We start from the raw sequence: 26,368 nt of genomic DNA on the forward strand, positions 1-26,368 counted from the left end.
AGAATCTAGCAAGGTGAAGTTGTGACCAAATGTTATTACTGATGTTCGAGAAAGTTCGTTTGTTTCTTTGAAGTTAAGCACAAAGCTACACAATAAGCTACCCGTACTCTGCACACCACGGGTATCAGAACCCGGTTTCCAGCGTTGTACGTATGCAAATATAGCGCCGTGCTACTGCTGGGCTGTTCGAAAGAGAAGACTGACCTTGGTGCAATGTAAACAATATTACTTCACACACTTACTGTAGTGTAGTTTAATAGTTTTATTGTTTTACTTTCATTACACTATTAAGTCAAATTACAAAGTCTTTTTTCACTATGTAAAAACAAACTGATCGCTGACAGTTTTAATATGTCGCTTGAAAAAGTTGGTAAAAATACAGCTTCAGAGCGTAAAATAATAACTGTTCATTACATTTAATTACGGCTCACGTGATGGCTTCACTTGTACCTTCCACTTAAACCAACTAAACTTATTCTTTGGCATGGAATGTCGCCGTTGGAGGTCGCTCTTGTTTCTACTTTCGTTAACAGGCTTGAATTTACGATGTGTACTGGAAGATTTTAAGGTGACTGTTTTCTCTGAAATAACATCATCTGTATGCTCTTTGGTCTTGCTTTGACCACGCTTCTGATGCTTACCAGGTTTGGAAGACACCACTGACCAGCTGGGGGCCAGGAGATCACTTTCCTTCTTATCGTACTGACGAATGGCAGGAATGTACATGACTAATGGCTTATGGTGCCTAGTTGAGCCACTGTCCGAGCTGGACACTCCAGATGCAGCTGAAGATCCTGTCGTGTGTCCGTAGTGTCGATCCTTCTGTTCTGTTTTCTTATTCCCAGTGGCCGCACTGCTGCTACGTTTAATTAGTGCCACCTGGTGAGGTTGATGAGTATCAGCAAGGTTTTCTTTGATGTTTAAAGTATCCCGTTGCACAAAGCTGGATTCATTTTGCGAATGATTGTTACAGGACCGATCTTTGAAGAAAGAGCCATCTTCCTTGATGTCTTGTTCATTACCTATCACACGAACGTTTTCATCCTTAAAAGCGCGTTCCTTCAAAGAGTCTTCCTTCTCGATGCTGTTGGTGTCATTTCTAATATGGCTGCTTGTAAGAAAAGGCATATCATTTGGCGCCATCTCGTGACAATAGTCTTCTTTTAACATTCTAGACCACAAACGTCCACAATCATGACGATTTTTTTGTCCATTATCCTGAGAGGACACATTTTCATACTTAAGTGTTTGCTTACGAGGGTTAGTTTCACGAAATAGTGATAAAGGAGTAGCAGTGTTTTTGCGATAGAGGTCGCTAGATTCGTTTGACAAGTCAGATGTTTTAGCGTCACTGATATCATGATGACTATCATCAGAATTATTTTGGTAAAGTTCAGAGTCTAAATCGCAACAGTTCTTTGGATTGTTCTTTGCGTGGAAGGTTTCGTGTTCATTTTCAACATCGAAACCTGGTTTTAATTTGAAACCAAACAAATGACTTTTAGTTTTAACTTTACTTAACTTTTCCTCTGAAGGTGATGTACTGTAACCATGTAACCTGTTAAAAGATGTGTCATGTATGGAACCTTCTGATGGAAACTTGTCGTTCAAGTCTTTCCTTTCCTCTTTCCCTTTCTGCATATGAGTGAAGATGGCTTCGCTACTCACATAATTTCTTGAACCAAAGTCCGGTCCGTATTTTCTATGTTTATAAGTTGATTGTTTCTCAGGAAGAATTGGAGCATTGCTATAGGCTGAAACAAACCCATCTTTTGATCGTATGATTCTTAGTGAATCTTCATTTCTGTCTGATGCTGAAACAAACCCATCTTTTGATCGTATGATTCTTAGTGAATCTTCATTTCTGTCTGATGATGAAACAAATCCATCTTTTGATCGTATGATTCTTAGTGAATCTTCATTTCTGTCTGATGCTGAAACAAATCCATCTTTTGATCGTATGATTCTTAGTGAATCTTCATTTCTGTCTGATGCTGAAACAAATCCATCTTTTGATCGTATGATTCTTAGTGAATCTTCATTTCTGTCTGATGCTGAAACAAATCCATCTTTTGATCGTATGATTCTTAGTGAATCTTCATTTCTGTCTGATGCTGAAACAAATCCATCTTTTGATCGTATGATTCTTAGTGAATCTTCATTTCTGTCTGATGCTGAAACAAATCCATCTTTTGATCGTATGATTCTTAGTGAATCTTCATTTCTGTCTGATGCTGAAACAAATCCATCTTTTGATCGTATGATTCTTAGTGAATCTTCATTTCTGTCTGATGCTGAGCTCACCTTCAAAAGAGAAGCTTTGTCACACTGGATGCCTTTATCATTCATTATCTTCTTTACAAACTTTGGTGGGTTTTGGTCAAACCAATGTTCAATTTGCTGATTTGGGTAATAATAATTTGTGGGTTTTTCTGTCTTAAGGGAGAGATTATCATAAGGCTTGGCTGATCGTCTATCAGAAGATTGTTCATCTTCGTAGATTTTTCTGATTTTCCTATTTTCCAATACATTTTCTCTTTCTTCCAAGGACTGTAAAAATTTATCATTTCGGTATTGAGTTTCTGACACAAATGAATCAAGACTGGATAAAGAATGTCTTCTCAAATCCTTGGTATTATTGACGTGTTTCGTATTGATGTTTGTAACATCCGTAGGCTCTGACTGATGGTCAAAGTTTCCTTCATTCAACGATATTAGAGACGATGACCAATCTCGTTTCGAGCGTCCACAAAAGCTCTCCTCTTCACTTCCTTTTGATATGTAAAAATTTGTTGAAAATGGTCCTTTGGATTCATCCGAAACTGTTGCACTCGCGGTATGATTACTTACAGAATTTTGTTTAGAGTTTTCACGGTTTTTAGCATCTATTGACACATTTTTGTCCCTTTGTTTCAAAGTTGTCGTTCCAAATATCACTTTTACGCCATTAACGACTTTGTTCCTTGGTGGTTTAACTTCTTGAAAAGGGTCTTCATCACTGGTTTGTTGGTGTGCTGGAACTTTAAGGGATTTTAAAACTGTTCCATTGTTTTTGATCTCAGAGTCTCTTGTTCTCTCCAGTTGGTCATTTTTATTTTCAAATTGGAGTAATGCTTCACCATTAAACCTTTCCACGATATCTTTTACATGGTTCGTTTTCACTTCTGGAAGATGAAACTCAACATTGCTGCACTGAATCGAATCTCCCTGAACTCCACTTCTGTTTTTAATCTTGGTACTTGTCTGTACAGACCCATGTTTTGTGTATTGTGTGTCTGCTGGTGTATTGTACTTCCCTTTTCCTTTTACAAAAGTATTGTGCAAAATCTCACGATTGGGATTTAAAGAGTTATAGTGCTTCCAAATTTGTTCTAAGTTTGGTGCTTCGTTATGTCGATTTTTATAGACTTTAAACCAAAATCTCTTCTCACGGCTGATATCATTAGGTACCTTACCATTAACATAAATCTCGGCCCTACGAGGATATTTCTTAACCCTAACAGAGTTATTAAAACTCACTTTTTTTGCAGAAGTTCGGGAATCGCTGCTGGTCTCAGAACGAGTTGAGTCAGAACGATGCACCTTTGAGTTAAAATCAGTTATGCTGCCAGGCATATTTCTGGACAAATTTATACAGTTTGATGAACTAAGTAAAAGGTAAAACGGAAACTACAGTAACTGTATTATTATTATTATTGCCCATCCTCAGGAAAAGTGTCGAACTTCTCATGATTGGTGGATATTCTTGTTACATTTTAAATAAAATATCTTGTTTTGAAAACGTCTGGTGTTCGGAGTAAAATCCACTGACTCAGTCCAACTGTAACAAAAGACAATTTCATATAAAGATCTTTAAAGAAACTATTCTTTTTTAAAACAATAATATTAAAGAAAAAGCTTTAGACTTAAGATATGACTTTCTTATCTTACGTAAAATAAAACTTTCAAAATAACACGTTGATGAAGAACGACTCACAATAACGTGATATTTTAACAGTGTGTGTGTTTCTCGTATAGCAAAGCCACGAAGAGCTATCTGCTCAGCCCACCGAGGGGAATCGAACCCCTGATTTTAGCGTTGTAAGACATACCGCTGTACTAGCGGGGGCGATATATTAATAGAAAATTAGTCCTATTGTATCTGTTTATATATTGTTGTTTACCACTTTACTATATTAACGTCATGGGCTTCCTTACCCAAGTGTGTGTAAACAAATTCCGTTAAACTTTATTTAAAAAATTATAGAAAAACAGCCTTGGAAAATAAAAAGTCTAAAACATCAGACGTTGATTTCTTACCATAAATGTTAAATAGAATAGTTCTATAAAAACATACTATAAATAGAAATCTTGTAAGTTGAGATACGACTCTCTTAAATTATATAAAAACGTTAAATAAAATAACTTTATAGAAGAAAAACCATAAAAATTGAGATACAACTGTCTGAGAAGACTTTTACGTGATGTATAAACTAAATAGAATTAATTATATTTTAGTTTAAAAAGTAAAGTGCAACTGTGACGTGTTTAATACCTATATGTTTACTACCCGCTGAATTTTCTGCTTTTCATAATGAGAGAATAAAGGTTTTTCCCTAGGAAAATATTCATCTTTAATTAAAATAAAATTCAGAACAAAACAACGTTTCGACCTCTTCAGGTCATCTTCAGATTATGCTAAAGATGACCTAAGCAGGTCGAAACGTTGTTCTGTATTTTATTTTAATTAAAGTGCTAATACCCATACCAGTCGCCTTGAGAATACAATTTTATTTCTTGTGGGTCTCTCGTCATCACGAAAATATTTATCTGTAGCAAGATTGTTCACGTATGTAAAACCTGAGGCAGTTTTGACGAAAATAACCTTCATAACAGTTGTAGCCAATATGGGACAACGGCCCCGAGCATAAAATCCAAACTATAGTGACAAAAGAAAACCCGCTAATGTAAAATACCATTAAGTAGCATTTTCTTTTCCTGATGAATGTAATATTGACAATAAAAAACATGACCTCTAATACGATACCATGTTATATGTTTAAGTCAATCTGGTCTGAAACTGCTTCTTATAGCATCAAATATTGTTTTCACAGTGTTTAACATTTCGTAGTTGGGTCCGGGTGTGAACCCGGGCTTTGAACTGATGGTTCTCGCATGCCTTTGCCACAAAAACATATCCCATACCTTGAGGAAGTTGATTTGTCAAAAAATTAAAGGTCAACTCCCATTATTTGACGAGATAAGGGTTAGCGGTAGGTGCTGTTTATTAGTTGTCTTCCATGTAGTCTATATTATATTCAAATAATGCTGTAGCTTTCAAAAGTCTTTCGAAGCGAGGTTTTTGACTGGTTTAATAAGATGAACTAAATTAATGTCAAATCAGTTAGAACCCTAAAACAAGTCACTAATATTCGTGACGTGTGTAGCGTGTATGGAAGTGGATCACAGAGTCCAGAATTTGAGACATAACGCTTTACACTTTCAACTTCGTGTAGATTGTAAAATTGCCACAGCTCTTATGTCCGTGGGTGGTGTTGGTTGGCTTCATTTCCTCTGGTCACTTATTCAAAATCACTGACTCTTGTGTTTAATCTGTAATCTGGCCACTTAGCCTTATGTCACCGGCTGCTATTGGTTGAATACCTTCAACCTGATCAGCTTGTGATCCAACAATTTAGCCACTTAGCCTTATGTCACCGGCTGCTATTGGTTGAATACCTTCCACCTGATCAGCTTGTGACCCAACAATTTAGCCACTTAGCCTTATGTCACTGGCTGCTATTGGTTGATTACCTACTACCTGATCAGCTTGTGACCCAACAATTTAGCCACTTAGCCTTATGTCACTGGCTGCTATTGGTTGACTACCTACCACCTGATCAGCTTGTGACCCAACAATTTAGCCACTGTGACCATAAGATTCCATTGTCATTCAAGTTTAAAATTTCAATTCTAGTCTCGGCAACAGACTAAGGAAGTATGCATTGGTCACTGCGTTAAGTCACAAAACCTACATTAGTTTTAGAACAAACACCAAGATTAAGCAAAGTTATTTGAAACTATAACGGATAAGATTTGTTGTTATGGATAGGAGTACAATTGTTTTCTATAACTTCCCAGTTTCTTCTCTGTTTACAACACGGATTCTGTAAACATATTTATTAATTATCATAAAGATAAGCCTCCAATCATCTTCTGACGCTGTAACATCATCGTGAAACTTTTGAATCTATTGATACCTGCGTGAAAAAGTTCACAAATGTGTAGGTCGTTCACAGATTAGCATTATGATAAGCGAAAAAGTTCACAAAAGTGTAAATCGTTCACAGATTAGCATTACGATAAGCGAAAAAGTTCACAAACGTGTAGGTCGTTCACAGATTAGAATTATGATAAGCGAAAAAGTTCACAAAAGTGTAGGTCGTTCACAGATTAGCATTATGATAAGCGAAAAAGTTCACAAAAGTGTAGGTCGTTCACAGATTAGAATTATGATAAGCGATAAAGTTCACAAAAGTGTAGGTCGTTCACAGATTAGAATTATGATAAGCGAAAAAGTTCACAAAAGTGTAAGTCGTTCACAGATTAGCATTATGATAAGCGAAAAAGTTCACAAAAGTGTAGGTCGTTCACAGATTAGCATTACGATAAGCGATAAAGTTCACAAACGTGTAGGTCGTTCACAGATTAGAATTATGATAAGCGAAAAAGTTCACAAAAGTGTAGGTCGTTCACAGATTAGCATTATGATAAGCGAAAAAGTTCACAAAAGTGTAAGTCGTTCACAGATTAGCATTATGATAAGCGAAAAAGTTCACAAAAGTGTAGGTCGTTCACAGATTAGCATTATGATAAGCGTACGACGAGATGGAGATAAATAAGTCATATACGTTTTTTAATGAAAGAAAAATATGTTGAATATTGTGTTTCTGTCTCGTGTCCAAATTTATTATCATTTCCTTAGGAAAAGCTACTCAATGGCCATACTTGCAAACAATTCCCAGGTTTCGAAATCGTCCCTAGATCTAACGTCTCTTACTAGGTAAGTCAATTAATTTGTCATTTTTATCACACTATCCGGCTCAAAGTTTCTTTTGTACTAAAGGTGTTTTATGGTTATCATGTCCTGTGGATTAGATGTAACCCTAATCAGTTTAACCTCGTAGTCATATAGACGCCCCCTAGGCCGAGCTTCACTTTGTACATCTAAATACTAAATATCTACTAAGATAATATGAAACATTTTTGTAGGTTCCCGCCTCCACAATTGTAAGTCTGAGGGATTATACCGTTAAAATCCTAGTTTTGATGGCTTAATTGTAAGTCTGAGGGATTATACCGTTAAAATCCTAGTTTAGATGGCTTAATTGTAAGTCTGAGGGATTATACCGTTAAAATCCTAGTTTTGATGGCTTAATTGTAAGTCTGAAGGATTATACCGTTAAAATCCTAGTTTTGATGGCTTAACTGTAAGTCTGAAGGATTATACCGTTAAAATCCTAGTTTTGATGGCTTAATTGTAAGTCTGAGGGATTATACTGTTAAAATCCTAGTTTTGATGGCTTAATTGTAAGTCTGAGGGATTATACCGTTAAAATCCTAGTTTTGATGGCTTAATTGTAAGTCTGAGGGATTATACCGTTAAAATCCTAGATTTTTATAGGCAGATAGTGCATTGTGTTGTAGCCATGTGTTTTAGAAAAAGCAACTAAAGTTTTAATACACATAAAACTGGGACAGTTTGTTCGTTCTAGTCAGGAATTATTTTCAAACTTTCGGTGTTTAAACACATTTTAACTGTTAACAGCTCTTGATTTCAAGTAAGATGAAAAAATATGTCTGTCCATCTCTGGTAAATAACAGGTTTTTCAACTGCAGTCGTTTAAGTCGCTAATTCATGTCGCTGTGTCTGGTTCTAAGATTACATACCTTGTTTTTTAACAACTATAATAATGTGTATCATAACTAGATTATAGGTCGAACGTTGCAGTTGGAAATGTGACAGGAATGCCTCAGGAAATAGACATTTTGTCTCAACGTTACCAGATAATGAATTATTCCTCTACAGAGAACTCCTTCAGGTTAAATGTCCCAGATAGGTCACGGTTTGAAGACAGAATTTACCTTATTCACCATTTAAATCAATAAAACCCAATTATCTTAAGTTCATCAGGATAACTTACCGGTTTTAACCCAACTATCTTAAGTTCATCAGGATAACTTACCGGTTTTAACCCAATTATCTTAAGTTCATCAGGATAACTTACCGGTTTAAACCCAATTATCTTAAGTTCATCAGGATAACTTACCGGTTTTATCTATGTTTGACTTCGTTCCTTCTGTTCTTTTACTACGATATTAGGTTCTTCCAATCAATGATACGTTCTTCCATTTTATTTACCACAATATTACGTTCTCCTACTCCATTTATCACAATGTTACGTTCTCCTTCTCCATTTATCACAATGTTACGTTCTTCTACTCCATTTATCACAATATTACGTTCTCCTACTCCATTTATCACAATGTTACGTTCTCCTACTTTATTTACCACAATGTTACGTTCTCCTTCTCCATTTATCACAATATTACGTTCTCCTACTCCATTTATCACAATGTTTCGTTCTTCTACTTTATTTACCACAATGTTACGTTCTCCTTCTCCATTTATCACAATGTTACGTTCTCCTACTCCATTTATCACAATGTTACGTTCTTCTACTTTATTTACCACAATGTTACGTTCTCCTTCTCCATTTATCACAATGTTACGTTCTCCTACTCCATTTATCACAATGTTTCGTTCTTCTACTTTATTTACCACAATGTTACGTTCTCCTTCTCCATTTATCACAATGTTACGTTCTCCTACTCCATTTATCACAATGTTTCGTTCTTTCAATTTATTTACTACAATATTCCCTTTTTGGGAATAAAGCGACGTCTACTGTTAATATTTCAACTTGAGATTTTGTAAAAACCAAATGACATACATCCGATTAATTTGGTCAAACTGATATTGTCAGGAACCATTAAAACGGTGAATTCTCACTTACGTCACACGCTCAGCTAACAAGTATGCTTGGAGACCCGCAAAAAAACCTGTTATTTTTATTGCGTCAAATGTGTTTCTGTGTTTCTATTGAGTCAAATGTGTTTCTGTGCTCCTTTCAATAAAATTGAAAATCTTCATGCAAACAGTAATTCGTTTTGGTTGTCTAAATTCTACACCACATTCTGGAAAGTGTTATGGTAACACGTGTATTCGTTCTACACCACATTCTGGACTTGGAAAGTGTTATGGTAACACGTGTATTCGTTCTACAACACATTCTGGAAAGTGTTACGGTAACACGTATATTCGTTCTACACCACATTCTGGACTTGGAAAGTGTTATGGTAACACGTGTATTCGTTTTACACCACATTCTGGAAAGTGTTATGGTAACACGTGTATTCGTTTTACACCACATTCTGGACTTGGAAAGTGTTATGGTAACACGTGTATTCGTTCTGCACCACATTCTGGACTTGGAAAGTGTTATGGTAACACGTGTATTCGTTCTACGCCACATTCTGGACTTGGAAAGTGTAATGGTAACACGTGTATTCGTTCTACGCCACATTCTGGAAAGTGTTATGGTAACACGTGTATTCGTTCTGCACCACATTCTGGACTTCGAAAGTGTTATGGTAACACCACATTCTGGACTTGGAAAGTGTAATGGTAACACGTGTATTCGTTCTACACCACATTCTGGACTTGGAAAGTGTTATGGTAACACGTGTATTCGTTCTACACCACATTCTGGACTTGAAAAGTGTTATGGTAACACCACATTCTGGACTTTGAAAGTGTTATGGTAGCACGTGTATTCGATTTAAATGGTGAGAAACGTGGTTTCATTACTCACGTTATGTCTTGTTACGTTCTCCCATTATTATTTACATGAAACACATACAAATTAATAATCAAGAAACTATCAATTAGTCTACCATGTACTATAAAAAAAAAACGAAACCAAAACTTGTGATATCAGTTGGTAGTGAGAGAGACAAGCGCGTGTTTTCTGACCTACCATTCTGCTAATAAGCACGGCTCTGCGAGATTCCAGAAATCCCCTCAGGAAAAGAGACAGAGTGATACGTATGTCTAACAGTGATTTACTGTGATGATGTGGAACAAAACAAACGTGTCAACAAGTTTACAACTGACTACATAAACTAACTCCTTATAAAACATGTTCACCGCGGGTTCTTAAACTATTCGATTAGATTTGTTAAAGAACATTTTTGAAGATAGTATATTAAAATGAACATTCAGTCTGTACTTTAACTTTCAGACAGAACATGACAAGCATTTCACTTCTATACTTTTACGTGATATCTTTTTTCACACAGATAAGATGTGTGTTTACATAGAACAAATGTTTATTTTGTTCAAACCAAATATGTATTTGATGTAGGTCAAATATTTATTTTATATAGACCAAATGTTTGATCTATACACTACCTGATCTAAAGCAATAGCTAGTCCTTCGCCTGATAATATATATACATACATAGTATAGTGCATACTGTCTAACTAGCTATAGGTAGTCCTTCAAACAATAATGTGTGTATGTATGTAAAATTAGACTTACTTTTGTAGACAAGAAAGAACAAACAAATAGATAAATACAAGGATGTACTTTAAAAACAATGACAGGACACAAATCATAGGGTGGGTCATTACGTAATGTGCCCTGGTTTTGGAATTACCAGTGGTAGTTAGACTCAAACTGTGTTAAATGTACACTGCCTATCTGGTTTAACCTCAATTTTGCCAGCCACACATGCTTATAAAAATAGAGAGAGAAAAGGAACAGATGTGGGTGTTAAACCCACTACATTCCACTTCTTTATTGGCTGTCTGTAATCCAATGTGGGAAGCTGGTTGCTCACAAAAAATAACAAACAAAGTAGTAAGAAAGATAATCATTTGTAAGACGAAAAATGTCCTTGAAATAGACATTCCATCACCAGATATGAAGTTTGGAAATAAACATCACATATACAAAAGTGATTTCTGTGTTTTTCTTATAGTAAGGCCACAGTGGGCTATCTGCTCAGCCCACCTAGGGGAATCGAACCCCTGATTTTAGCGTTGTAAAGCCGGAGACATACCGCTGTACTAGCGGGGCGTGAGTGATGGCTGGATAATTAAAAATAACGAACCTGTTTTAAAAACTCCAGAAAATTTAAATGAAACATAATTAGCAGATACAATCCAAACACATTGTTCCTTTAGATTATTTACAGCTGTATCTTTAGTTATCCATTTGTTAATAGGATAGTTTATTGATTTATATATAAAACAGTTCATAATTATATTAATACTTACAATAAAATAAGTTATTTCTTTTTTCAAATATATGGACTTTTCTTTACCAACATTTTCAATTTCCAGCACATGCTGTATAAGGATTTATAAATTAACAGTTTCTTTGGTATTGTAAACTTTGTGTGAACTACAGTTTTTAATATGTACTATTACAAAAGTTCGTTTTTGATGGTTTTAATGAAAAAACCTTGATTACATATGATTTTAAAATAAATATACAAATTATTTACAAAAATTTGGAAATAATAATGTAAACAAAAGTATGATACGTGTACAATAAAAATAATTTATAAAGTTTATTGGTGGGAGAATAAATATTTAGAATTGCTTATTTGGACAGTTTTTATATCATACAAAGGTGCACTGATGTAGTTGTATCACATTCTTTGTATAAGACTTGCAACTGTATAAATCTGTTTAGAACCAATGAAGATCCAGATGGTAGTGTGGAACATGGGGACTGTACTAACGATTTAGTGTAGTAATACCTTAAAATGTTTGGTATTAATGTCCAAACCTCATACTGAGAGCTGGAATGAAAACTTCAAAGGCAGATTTTCTGTCTTATTAATAAAAAGTACTATAATTATTATTAAGTGTCTTGCTACTTCTGGCTGTAGATGTGGGTTAAGTGTCTTGCTATTTCTGGCTGTACATGTAAGTTAAGTGTCTTGCTACTTCTGGCTGTACATGCGGGTTAAGTGTCTTGCTACTTCTGGCTGATGATGTGGGTTAAGTGTCTTGCTACTTCTTGCTGTACATGTGGGTTAAGTGTCTTGCTACTTCTGACTGTACATGTGGGTTAAGTGTCTTGCTACTTCTGGCAGAAGATGTGGGTTAAGTGTCTTGCTACTTCTGGCTGAAGATGTGGGTTAAGTGTCTTGCTATTTCTGACTGTACATGTGGATTAAGTGTCTTGCTACTTCTGGCTGTACATGTGGGTTAAGTGTCTTGCTACTTCTGGCTGTACATGTGGGTTAAGTGTCTTGCTACTTCTGACTGTACATGTGGGTTAAGTGTCTTGCTACTTCTGACCGTACATGTGGGTTAAGTATCTTGCTACTTCTGGCTGAAGATGTGGGTTAAGTGTCTTGCTACTTCTGGCTGCACATGTGGGTTAAGTGTCTTACTACTTCTGGCTGTACATGTGGATTAACTGTCTTGCAACTTCTGGCTGATGATGTGGGTTAAGTGTCTTGCTACTTCTGGCTGTACATGTGGGTTAAGTGTCTTGCTACTTCTGGCTGTACATGTGGGTTAAGTGTCTTGCTACTTCTGGCTGTACATGTGGGTTAAGTGTCTTGCTACTTCTGACTGTACATGTGGGTTAAGTGTCTTGCTACTTCTGACTGTACATGTGGGTTAAATGTCTTGCTACTTCTGGCTGAAGATGTGGGTTAAGTGTCTTGCTACTTCTGGCTGAAGATGTGGGTTAAGTATCTTGCTACTTCTGGCTGAAGATGTGGGTTAAGTGTCTTGCTATTTCTGGCTGTACATGTGGGTTAAGTATCTTGCTACTTCTGGCTGAAGATGTGGGTTAAGTGTCTTGCTACTTCTGGCTGTACATGTGGGTTAAGTGTCTTGCTACTTCTGGCTGTAGATGTAGGTTTCACATAGTCCTTTACCTCTTTCTCTTTTTCTTTAAGGTTGTGAAGCTGTCAAGTTTGAGGTTAAACAAGATAAATAGTGAAACCCCAACGTAATTTGAGTCTTTTGTTAACCAGTACGTCAAAAAAACCCAGGGCACATTATTCAATGACTCACTCCATGATTTGTTTCTCAGTACTGGATATTTGTTTTCTGTGTTTTTATCTTTTAAGTAAATTATTTATTATTTATCTTTCCTGTCTACAAAACTAAATCTAATTATATTTTGTCTACAGCTTGGATATGGTGTCTGTACTTCTGATGAATCCTGTTTACAAACAAAAAGCTTTTGGAGATTACTAGAATAATTAGATGTCATATAAAACATACTGTCTCATCTACAGCTACATCTAGTCCATCAGCTAATAATATACATATATAGTATATTGTCTGGTTAACAGCTATAGCTAGTTCTTAAACAAATAATGTTATTGACTCTGTTATCAATAAATATCTCGTATCACTTAAATGTTTAAGTGATACCCTAATTTTACACACTCTGTAATGTGTTTCACATAGTAAGACTACAACTAAGGTTATTATGACAGAACGTAATGCTTGAGAACAACAATGGACCTGCTGGACCGCACTAAAATTATTAATGAATAAATTTTAAAAAGTATTAAAACCATCTCTTATCATTCATATAGCTATGAAGCTTTCTCTTAAATTGACTGTTGCTCATAATATCCAAGGCAACCCATTATAAAGACCAACCACCCTGTTAGAAAAAGAAAACTGTTTTAGCTGAAGATTATTCCTACCCTACCAAACTGTTTCAGCTAAAGATTATTCCTACCTTACCAAACTTTATATTTGTATCCACTAGTTCTACTATTCTCACTCTTAAATATGAAATATATATGATGCATTAACACTATCATTTCCATTTACAATCTTAAAAGAAAACAATACGAGAGATTTCAAAATCTACTTATACGACAACCTCTCCATCCCTAGAAACATTCTAGAAGGTCTTTTCTAAACCCTTCCAAAGAATTCAATGCTTTTCCAAAGGTAAGGAGCCCAAGACTAAATATACTATTACAACCAGTAACCTTACAATGAGCTTACAACCTCTCTAGACTTGTATTCACTAGTTCTATAGATATACCCCAAAATCATATTTGCCATACCACTAGCACCAGTATACTGCTTGGATGGCTTTGGACACTCATCATCCATTTACAGCACCAGTATACTGCTTGGATGGCTTTGGACACTCATCATCCATTTACAGCACCAGTATACTGCTTGGATGGCTTTAGACACTCATCATCCATTTACAGCACCAGTATACTGATTGGATGGCTTTGGACACTCATCATCCATTTACAGCACCAGTATACTGCTTGGATGGCTTTAGACACTCATCATCCATTTACAGCACCGGCATACTGCTTGGATGGCTTTAGACACTCATCATCCATTTACAGCACCGGCATACTGCTTGGATGGCTTTGGACACTCATCATCCATTTACAGCACCAGTATACTGCTTGGATGGCTTTAGACACTCATCATCCATTTACAGCACCGGCATACTGCTTGGATGGCTTTGGACACTCATCATCCATTTACAGCACCAGTATACTGCTTGGATGGCTTTAGACACTCATCATCCATTTACAGCACCAGTATACTGCTTGGATGGCTTTAGACACTCATCATCCATTTACAGCACCAGTATACTGCTTGGATGGCTTTGGACACTCATCATCCATTTACAGCACCAGTATACTGCTTGGATGGCTTTGGACACTCATCATCCATTTACAGCACCAGTATACTGCTTGGATGGCTTTGGACACTCATCATCCATTTACAGCACCAGTATACTGCTTGGATGGCTTTGGACACTCATCATCCATTTACAGCACCAGTATACTGTTTGGATGGCTTTAGACACTCATCATCCATTTACAGCACCGGTATACTGCTTGGATGGCTTTGGACACTCATCATCCATTTACAGCACCAGTATACTGCTTGGATGGCTTTAGACACTCATCATCCATTTACAGCACCAGTATACTGCTTGGATGGCTTTGGACACTCATCATCCATTTACAGCACCAGTATACTGCTTGGATGGCTTTGGACACATCATCATATACATCCACTCATCATCCATTTACAGCACCAGTATACTGCTTGGATGGCTTTGGACACTCATCATCCATTTACAGGCTTGGATGGCTTTGGACACTCATCATCCATTTACAGCACCAGTATACTGCTTGGATGGCTTTGGACACTCATCATCCATTTACAGCACCAGTATACTGCTTGGATGGCTTTGGACACTCATCATCCATTTACAGCACCAGTATACTGCTTGGATGGCTTTGGACACTCATCATCCATTTACAGCACCAGTATACTGCTTGGATGGCTTTGGACACTCATCATCCATTTACAGCACCAGTATACTGCTTGGATGGCTTTGGACACTCATCATCCATTTACAGCACCAGTATACTGCTTGGATGGCTTTGGACACTCATCATCCATTTACAGCACCAGTATACTGCTTGGATGGCTTTAGACACTCATCATCCATTTACAGCACCAGTATACTGCTTGGATGGCTTTGGACACTCATCATCCATTTACAGCACCAGTATACTGCTTGGATGGCTTTAGACACTCATCATCCATTTACAGCACCAGTATACTGCTTGGATGGCTTTGGACACTCATCATCCATTTACAGCACCAGTATACTGCTTGGATGGCTTTAGACACTCATCATCCATTTACAGCACTGGTATACTGCTTGGATGGCTTTGGACACTCATCATCCATTTACAGCACCAGTATACTGCTCGGATGGCTTTAGACACTCATCATCCATTTACAGCACCAGTATACTGCTTGGATGGCTTTAGACACTCATCATCCATTTACAGCACCAGTATACTGCTTGGATGGCTTTGGACACTCATCATCCATTTACAGCACCAGTATACTGCTTGGATGGCTTTGGACACTCATCATCCATTTACAGAACCATTATACTGTTTGGATGCCTTTACTCACTCAGCATCCATTTACAGAACCAGTATACTGCTTGGATGGCTTTGGACACTCATCATCCATTTACAGCAAGACCCCTTTCTGTAATGACACTGTTAAGACTATTCCCATCCAAATTATATCTCACACACATTATCTTCCATTTATTATAATTAAAACCTATCTACCATTTATTTGCCAACTCACTGAATGATTTAAATCCTTTTGTAAATCAGCAGCATCCTCTTCACATATAGCAACACTCGATACATTTACATCATCTGTAAATTTAAGTAATTTATTGACCATTCTTTCATCCATGTCAATGATGTAAATAAAAAAGAGCAATGGTCTTAAGACTAGGCCCTGAGGTACCCCACTTGTGACATTAATCCAGATTGATTATAACAATTTCTATCATTTAAGGAGGAAGCTGCTTGTAAAAGTTTTAATACACTTTTCTAACTCCTGTGGTGTATTTTCAATTCCATAAATATTTTAAAGTAGACAAAACCAAATGTTCCACTGACAAAGTAGACAAAACCAAATGTTGCACTGATAAAGTAGACAAAACCAAATGTTCCACTGATAAAGTAGACAAAACCAAATGTTCCACTGACAAAGTAGACAAAACCAAATGTTCCACTGATAAAGTAGACAAAACCAAATGTTCCACTGATAAAGTAGACAAAACCAAATGTTCCACTGACACTCCACCCTAATTTTACTTAATACTAGTTATGAATTTATATCCAATAAATGCGTTGTAATTTAAAACCCTTGAATATTCATTATTGTTATGTTTCACGATAATAAATAGGCAGGAGACCAATTATGAAGCTCACGAAAGATGGCGCTACTGTGATCTGCTCAGTAACGACCATGTAATTAAGAACTTATAATTGTCTTTTTGAACTATACATATACGTGAAGTAATTTTCGTAATATGTACATTTGATGTATTTTTGGTTATAGCCCTCTATGAAGGTGGATTAATAAAGAAACAAGATGGTGAGATGGATTAATAAAGAAACAAGATGGTGGGATGGATTAATAAAGAAACAAGATGATGAGATGGATTAATAAAGAAACAAGATGATGAGATGGATTAATAAAGAAACAAGATGGTGAGATGGATTAATAAAGAAACAAGATGGTGGGATGGATTAATAAAGAAACAAGATGGTGAGATGGATTAATAAAGAAACAAGATGGTGAGATGGATTAATAAAGAAACAAGATGGTGAGATGGATTAATAAAGAAACAAGATGATGAGATGAAAAACATTATCTTTTCACTTCATTATTTTACAAAAACATATTCTATAACCAGTGATTATTTTGATGTAACCAAGATGCGTATCTTCACAAATTCAGAAATTCTTGTATCTAATAAAATGTCTTCAAGTTTTTTGTAAACGAATAACAGTAAAATTGTTGTTACTATAGTGACAAAGATTAAATTCAAATACAGTTGAAGACACATATTTAAAGCAAATTAGTGGTTAACCTCCCCATTCATTACGTCAGTAATAGCCCATAACACTTCCCCTCCCACAATATAGAAAATCGATTTTCGATATTATAAGCCTTCAGACTGGACTACTGTTGTTTTTTGAATTCTCTAAGTTAATTAACAAATGTAGCTATTTTTAACGTATTTTATTTTCATGTTTATTTATTAGTAATCGTGTAAGCCCAATATGAAAGAATGTTAGAATTACATCATAAAATATTAATTAATTGAAACAACATTCTTGAAACTTATGCGGATAAATGTAATTTTAGTATCTACATATAACTTGACACTTAACCTAAACGTCAGAAACCATTCTTGGTCTGACCGAAGATGTACCGACCAAACTTCTATAACACTAACCCTTATCATAAAATGAAATACAAAAACTTGAAGTAAAACTTCTTGTAAACGAATATGAGTTTTATGTAGTTTTAGTTCACTTTCCTCTTCGCATGTATTTCAATAGCACAGTCAACTTTGGCACAATGCCAGCCCCATGTGAAAATAAGGAAGATGTCTGACTTTTAAGTAAGAAGACTCAAAGAAATACAACTTGTCACTTTTAGTTTCGTCTTAAATGCTCGACTTGCTGTTTCCTTTGTCTAGATGCAGCCAAGTACATCTTTACCGGATGTGACATTGGTTATGACTTTTCCTAGTAGTAGTCGATTGTTTATGCCTTCACATGGGGTCATGTGAAATTGAGCGTAACGTTTTCAGGATGAGGTTATTTGCTTCGACGTTTTCTGAACCTGGTCATTCAGTGGAAGATCTTCGTTTTTAATAAGTTACCTATAACTATCTCTTGATGTAATAATTCGTTTCTGTCTTTCATTATTACAAAAACATTGATTAAAAGATACAACTATTTGCATCATTTTCACACAACTACATTCACACAACTGATAGTGAAAGGCAGTAGCAGTTGAAACATTGAAGATTCAGGCACTCAACTCAAAACTCTTGGCTGATTCTCCTTAGTTGCTGGCGTGTTTGACATCAGTGTGAGGATATGGACTGACAGATGGCGCATCCCAACAAGAAATGGAAAAATTATTGTGAGTTGACATCAGTGTGTGGATATGGTCTGACAGATGGTGCACTCGAACAAGAAATGGAAAAAATTATTGTGAGTTGACATCAGTGTGTGGATGTGGACTGACAGATGGCGCACCCCAACAAGAAATGGAAAAAATTATTGTGAGTTGACATCAGTGTGTGGATATGGTCTGACAGATGGTGCACTCGAACAAGAAATGGAAAAAATTATTGTGAGTTGACATCAGTGTGTGGATTTGGTCTGACAGATGGCGCACTCTAACAAGAAATGGAAAAAAATTATTGTGAGTTGACATCAGTGTGTGGATGTGGACTGACAGATGGCGCACCCAACAAGAAATGGAAAAATTATTGTGAGTTGACATTAGTGTGTGGATATGGTCTGACAGATGGTGCACTCGAACAAGAAATGGAAAAAAATTATTGTGAGTTGACATTAGTGTGTGGATATGGTCTGACAGATGGTGCACTCGAACAAGAAATGGAAAAAAATTATTGTGAGTTGACATCAGTGTGTGGATATGGTCTGACAGATGGTGCACTCGAACAAGAAATGGAAAAAAATTATTGTGAGTTGACATCAGTGTGTGGATATGGTCTGACAGATGGCGCACCCCAACAAGAAATGGAAAAATTATTGTGAGTTTTAATCTCATCGTTGGTACTTTATTTAACTACAACAGTACTTGTTAGTATCTATTTGTTACAGCTATACTTTCGTATCTTGTAACCAAACAGTCTGTACACGTAAAGAAACACCTACTGATGATACCTACCTCCAGACAGTCATTGCTATTATAAACATCATATATAATAACTGTGATTGTACAAATTATTATATTGAAATGAGTAGATTAGATTATTAAATAATACTACTAATAATGAGTATTTGTATTAATTTCTATTCTGATGCACAGGAAGCGGTTGAGCGAATTCATGACGTTTCTTAGTTGGGCATGGTCAAAGGAACAGCTCCTCAAAAACACCTGGTTATGTTCACAACCTATCATGAAGCAGTTTATACAACTATACAAAGACATATCACGTTAACTATATAGATGTCATTTAACATTAAAGTTAACAGACATTATGCTCGGATGGATCCACTCTGAACCAACCAGTCCGTACCTGGGAAACAATTATCATACTCGGATGGAGCCACTCTGAACCAACCAGTCCGTACCTGGGAAACAAATATCATACTCGGATGGAGCCACTCTGAACCAACCAGTCCGTACCTGGGAAACAAATATCATGCTCGGATGGAGCCACTCTGAACCAACCAGTCCGTACCTGGGAAACAAATATCATGCTCGGATGGAGCCACTCTGAACCAACCAGTCCGTACCTGGGAAACAAATATCATGCTCGGATGGAGCCACTCTGAACCAACCAGTCCGTACCTGGGAAACAAATATCATGCTCGGATGGAGCCACTCTGAACCAACCAGTCCGTACCTGGGAAACAAATATCATGCTCGGATAGTGCCACTCAGAACCAACTAGTATCTGAGAAACAGACACTGCAGTGAAAAACTATATGTATCTAGAATCGTGAACATGCTTCGTAATACACTAAATATTTCTAAATACTTTTCGAAATGTTTATATTTCCACTGTAATTAGAAAGCATTGTTAGATAAAATTTTCAAATGTTTAAGAACTGATTCATTTGTGCTCGAAATTCGAAAAGTGATCGTCTCAAACACGAAGAGTGAGTAGTAAGTATCGTGACCACCTGTACTCAAAATACGCAGTGTCTCAAACACGAAGAGAGAGTAGTGAGTATCGTGATCACTTGTACTCAAAATACGCAGTGTCTCAAACACGAAGAGAGAGTAGTGAGTATCGTGACCACCTGTACTCAAAATACGCAGTGTCTCAAACACGAAGAGAGAGTAGTGAGTATCGTGACCACCTGTACTCAAAATACGCAGTGTCTCAAACACGAAGACTGAGTAGTAAGTATCGTGATCACTTGTACTCAAAATACGCAGTGTCTCAAACACGAAGAGAGAGTAGTGAGTATCGTGACCACCTGTACTCAAAATACGCAGTGTCTCAAACACGAAGAGTGAGTAGTAAGTATCGTGATCACTTGTACTCAAAATACGCAGTGTCTCAAACACGAAGAGAGAGTAGTGAGTATCGTGACCACCTGTACTCAAAATACGCAGTGTCTCAAACACGAAGAGAGAGTAGTGAGTATCGTGACCACCTGTACTCAAAATACGCAGTGTCTCAAACACGAAGAGTGAGTAGTAAGTATCGTGATCACTTGTACTCAAAATACGCAGTGTCTCAAACACGAAGAGAGAGTAGTGAGTATCGTGACCACCTGTACTCAAAATACGCAGTGTCTCAAACACGAAGAGTGAGTAGTGAGTATCGTGACCACCTGTACTCAAAATACGCAGTCACTGATTTCTTATACTCAATATAGGTAGTTTGTACTCCAAGTAGTTGGAGTGAACGTTTAAACTCGGTGTTAAAGAAGAACATATACTCTTCAAAATAAGAAACGCAAAAGGAATATTTTTGTTATTTTAAATAGAAATATATGTAATAACGTTACAAGCTCAGAGTATGTGATGTTACACGTGTTAAGGCACTGATTGTCAGACCAAAATGACAATAAAAGTTGTGCACTTTGAAAACGGAGGAAATCATCGGATTTTTCGCCAAAACGCATGCGTGTCCAATAAATTTGTTTGAGAGATCTGCATGTTCTGCAAGTGCAACATGTGCAAAATCGCTATAAAAGTGACGGGTTCTCGGTTTCCATAGCTCAGTGTTAAGCCACCGACATGCAATACAGTTACGCCAAGACTGACTCAAGCACAACGCAATAACGCCATTGGTCGCTTGGAAGCAGGAGAATCTCGATCAGATGTTGCCAGAGCTGTGAATGTCCACCCAAGCACCATCACAAGGCTATGGAATCGTCATCAACAACATGGATCAACTCATGACCGTCCACGATCTGGCAGACCTCGTGTAACCACGCCCGCACAAGATCGCAACATCCGGTTACGTCACCTTCGGGATAGGACCACCACTGCGACGTCTACTGCCTCAACTGCGTAGAATTTCCGATCAGACCGTACGCAACCGTCTACGAGATTCTTAGGCCCCATGTGCAACCCATCATGGTGAACGTCAACGACGTTTTTCAACATGACAACACCCGTCCTCACACAGCCCGACTCACCACTGTCTTCTTGAGACACCACAACATCAACGTTCTTCCCTGGTTCTCCAGATCACCAGATTTAAACCCCATCGAACATCTTTGGGACGAGTTGGACCTACGTCTGCGACGGCGACAACCTCAACCGCAGACTCTACCTCAGCTTGCAGCAGCTTTCCAGGCTGAGCGGACAGCCATTCCACAGGATGTGATTCGTCATCTCATCGCTTCCATGGGCAGGAGATGCCAAGAAGTTATTGATGCTCACGGGGGGGCATAATCGTTATTGACATTGAGTGACGGTAAACTTCAACTAGTGAGCGTGGACTTCGCATTTGCAGACTTTGGATGTTCAGCAGTGAATGTGCAAAGTTTCACACGTGTCATACAGAACTACCCGGAATAAACTTGTTAACAATTTGTCTCATATTTTGCCTTTTGCGTTTCCTTTTTTGAAAAGTATATTTGTAGCGAAGAGCTCCTCTGGTCGTTCTGTTTAACATCATGGTATTATAATTGTGGCAATGAGTTGATTAAGAGTAGTCCATGGGCTGATTGTGATATCAACATTTTAATCTGCTAATTGCCAGACACTAAGTTAGTAATCACTTTGTTTGATTGTAATATGGTGTGTCCGAGTGATTAGCACATCTGAGTGTGAAGAGACGAATCTGAGTGTGAAGAGACGAGTCCAAGTACGATTACCGTAACCGCGTAAAAATAGAGAACAAACGTAGTTGACCCTTTGTGTGTTGTAAGGGTGACAATCGTATTATACGGTCAGACGAGTGTAGACCTAAAGTCTTAGATGAGTGCTTTTCCTCTACTTTAGAGTATGAGTCTCAAATTAAGGACAATTGGCTCTTAGACGGTAGACGGTCTGCAAGACCCTCCTATAAACCATATTGTAACACACAAGGTTCAAACTGGAAATATTTATATACAGCCAGGACAGAGACATAAATATATGAAAAAAGGCGTAGGTATTTGTTCCGCTTGTTTGTTTTTAACACTAAGCTACACGATGGACTATCAATGCTCTATTACCAGTGGTACAGCGGATAAGGCTACGGATTTACAACGCTAAAATGAAGGATTCGATTCCCCTCGTTGAACTCCGCAGATAGACCGGTGTGGCTTTTCTACAATAAAACATACACATGTACATACTCGTATATCACCAATGGAAATCGAACTGAAGATTTTATCGTTATAAGTCCGTTAACTCATCGCCGGTCCTCCGGGAGACAATTCTTCAGAAATTAAAAACTACTATAATCAAACACATTGAATTTTGGTTCAAACCGACTTCACATTTATCTAATTAAACTTAAAATAACTAAATAAACGTTTCACAGAAAACACAGATTTTAAAGCTATGTAATAATGTCGTGTTGGTCTTGACAAGTTGAAATTGTTTTACATGATTTTTAACCGAAATTTTTGGTGAAAAGATTTTCATCGTTTCAACAAAATTCGTTTAGCACAAACTCGAATCAAACATTGGATTTTTAATTTCTTCTTAGAAAATTAAAATATGAATTACTGGATTGTTATTTATAACAATACAGCTGTTTAAATTACTTCGAAATTAATTAAATATAATTTCACACGTATTTACAGAGAAGGTATGAACCTGTATTGTAATGAAGACGTTGAACGCCTGTCATCGTAAAACAATAGTGGTAGATACTACAGACTGTAGTCTTTCCCATGAACGAGTAACCAACTACATCATACAACCTACATGAGTTGAGTTACAAACGAAAGTTTCCTATGAACTATGAATCAAGAGGAGCCCCTGGGTTTATTTGTTGTCAGTTAATATTTAATGCCAACTGTATTATGTTATTATAACAAGTTAAAAGTACTGTATCGAACAATGCAAGAAAACTAAACAATGTTAGTCCACTTTGTTGACGGACTATAATGACTGTTATCAAATCGGAATATAGACTGCCTTAGTAGTGATGGTTGGTAAATTTCTTTAACACAGGGTTATTCTTGTCCTTAGACCGGGCATGGCTAGGTGGGTTAAGGCGTTCGAACTCGTAATCAGAGGGTCACAGGTTCGAATCCCCTTCGCACCAAACACGCTCGCCCTTTCAGCTGTGAGGGTGTTAAAAAGTGACGGTCAATCCCACTATTTGTTGGTAAAAGAGTAGCCCAAGAGTTGGCGGTAGGTGGTGATGACTAGCTGCTTTCCCTCTAGTCTTACACTGCTAAATTAGGGACGGCTAGCACAGATAGCCCTCGAGTAGCTTTGCGCGAAATTCAAAAACAAACTTGTTCCTGTCGAAGGGCGACATATTTTTCAGACACGTTGTCGAATGTTTTGATGGACTAGGAGGTTGTTGAAAGAACGGGAACTGTTATTATATTTTCGTTACACCTGCATCTTTAAAGGGCCATTATATGATATCTAAATGACGTCATGTACACGTCATCTTCTAGTAAGTGTTAAGAGCATACAAAATGAAACAACACGAAATTCTCTCTTATATAAAATTAGTTTTAAATCATTACATACGCTGAAACTGTTCCGGAAGTAACTAGGGTTTCAGCAAAGATAATTGTGTTAATCTTTTAGCAATACGTCCAGAACATTGATAGAATTAAAACAAACAATACACACGATATGTATAATGCTGTAACGTAGTTAATATAGTCTTGAAGAGACACGATGAAGATAATTTATCAGTCTTTTTGTCGTACTTACTATCAGTTCTCCAGTTAACTGATAATAGTTTGGGACTATACTGTGCTAATTTTAAAACTTATAATAATTGAGATATTGTTACTTCTATTAACATATCACAAGACAATCTTGTTTTCCTATCTAGACCACACGTCGGCAATTGTTAATGAAAACAGCCTAACTTAAAAAGAAAAGTCAGTCTTCGTATGCAAAATACTAAATTAAGGGGTTCAACTCCACTCGGGGGACACACCGACCATAAGAACGTTACTATTTCATTGTTGACCCCTGCACTAAACCGACCATAAGAACGTTACTATTTCATTGCTGACCCCTGCACTAAACCGACCATAAGAACGTTACTATTTCATTGCTGACCCCTGCACTAAACCGAACATAAGAACGTTACTATTTCATTGCTGACCCCTGCATTAAACCGAACATAAGAACGTTACTATTTCATTGTTGACCCCTGCACTAAACCGACCATAAGAACGCTACTATTTCATTGTTGACCCCTGCACTAAACCGACCATAAGAACGTTACTATTTCATTGTTGACCCCTGCACTAAACCGACCATAAGAACGTTACTATTTCATTGTTGACCCCTGCATTAAACCGAACATAAAAACGTTACTATTTCATTGCTGACCCCTGCATTAAACCGACCATAAGAACGTTACTATTTCATTGCTGACCCCTGCACTAAACCGAACATAAGAACGTTACTATTTCATTGTTGACCCCTGCACTAAACCAACCATAAGAACGTTTCTATTTCATTGTTGACCCCTGCACTAAACCGAACATAAGAACGTTACTATTTCATTGTTGACCCCTGCACTAAACCAACCATAAGAACGTTTCTATTTCATTGCTGACCCCTGCACTAAACCGACCATAAGAACGTTACTATTTCATTGCTGACCCTGCATTAAACCGACCATAAGAACGTTACTATTTCATTGCTGACCCCTGCACTAAACCGAACATAAGAACGTTACTATTTCCTTGTTGACCCCTGCACTAAACCAACCATAAGAACGTTTCTATTTCATTGTTGACCCCTGCACTAAACCGACCATAAGAACGTTTCTATTTCATTGCTGACCCCTGCACTAAACTGAACATAAGAACGTTACTATTTCATTGTTGACCCCTGCACTAAACCAACCATAAGAACGTATCTATTTCATTGTTGACCCCTGCACTAAACCGACCATAAGAACGTTTCTATTTCATTGCTGACCCCTGCACTAAACCGACCATAAGAACGTTACTATTTCATTTTGACCCCTGCACTAAACCGACCATAAGAACGTTACTATTTCATTGCTGACCCCTGCACTAAACCGACCATAAGAACGTTACTATTTCATTGTTGACCCCTGCACTAAACCGACCATAAGAACGTTACTATTTCATTGCTGACCCCTGCACTAAACCGACCATAAGAACGTTACTATTTCATTCCCCAACTAGGAAGACAGCGGTAACTGTTAAAACTTAAGACGCACTTAGCGGTAACTGTTAAAACTTAAGATGCGCTTACCGATAATTGTTAAAACTTAAGACGCGCTTAATTTTGCCCTTAACACATTTTCTTTTGCATTTAACACCAGGTTTCGGTGCTCGTGGTAGACTGAGCACAGAGAAATCCCATGCAAGTCTTGCCCGTTTTCTAAGTTTGTAGCAGATTCTTGAGAGTAGGAATCAACAATATTTGTTTTAAAAATGTATCTCGGAACGGCTGGTATGGGTATTAACACTTTTATTGATAAGGAGAGAACAACGTTCCGATGACCTAAAAGTGTTAATGCACTTACCAGCAGTTCTCAGATACATTTTTATT

At 37.1% G+C, this 26,368-nt stretch overlaps 2 protein-coding genes across 3 annotated transcripts in view; one reads left to right on the plus strand and one right to left on the minus strand.

Annotated features, from left to right (window-relative positions):
- Positions 1-247: 247 nt before the first annotated feature.
- The window catches only part of LOC143229937 (uncharacterized), a 34,427-nt gene continuing 8,306 nt past the window's right edge, over positions 248-26,368 (minus strand). For both annotated transcript variants that reach the window (XM_076462814.1, XM_076462813.1), the window contains one exon: positions 248-3,820. In XM_076462814.1, the coding sequence (XP_076318929.1) occupies positions 421-3,615 (3,195 nt within the window). In that variant the 5' untranslated portion in view covers positions 3,616-3,820 and the 3' untranslated portion in view covers positions 248-420. The remainder of the gene's footprint in view (positions 3,821-26,368) is intronic.
- LOC143228423 (uncharacterized) overlaps positions 18,895-26,368 on the plus strand; it is an 84,987-nt gene continuing 77,513 nt past the window's right edge. The window contains exon 1 of the mRNA XM_076459685.1: positions 18,895-19,265. Coding sequence (XP_076315800.1) covers positions 18,895-19,265 — 371 coding nt within the window. The remainder of the gene's footprint in view (positions 19,266-26,368) is intronic.

Source organism: Tachypleus tridentatus, chromosome 10 (genome assembly GCF_004210375.1).
Source record: "Tachypleus tridentatus isolate NWPU-2018 chromosome 10, ASM421037v1, whole genome shotgun sequence".
In the NCBI taxonomy this organism is placed as follows: Eukaryota; Metazoa; Arthropoda; class Merostomata; order Xiphosura; family Limulidae; genus Tachypleus; species Tachypleus tridentatus.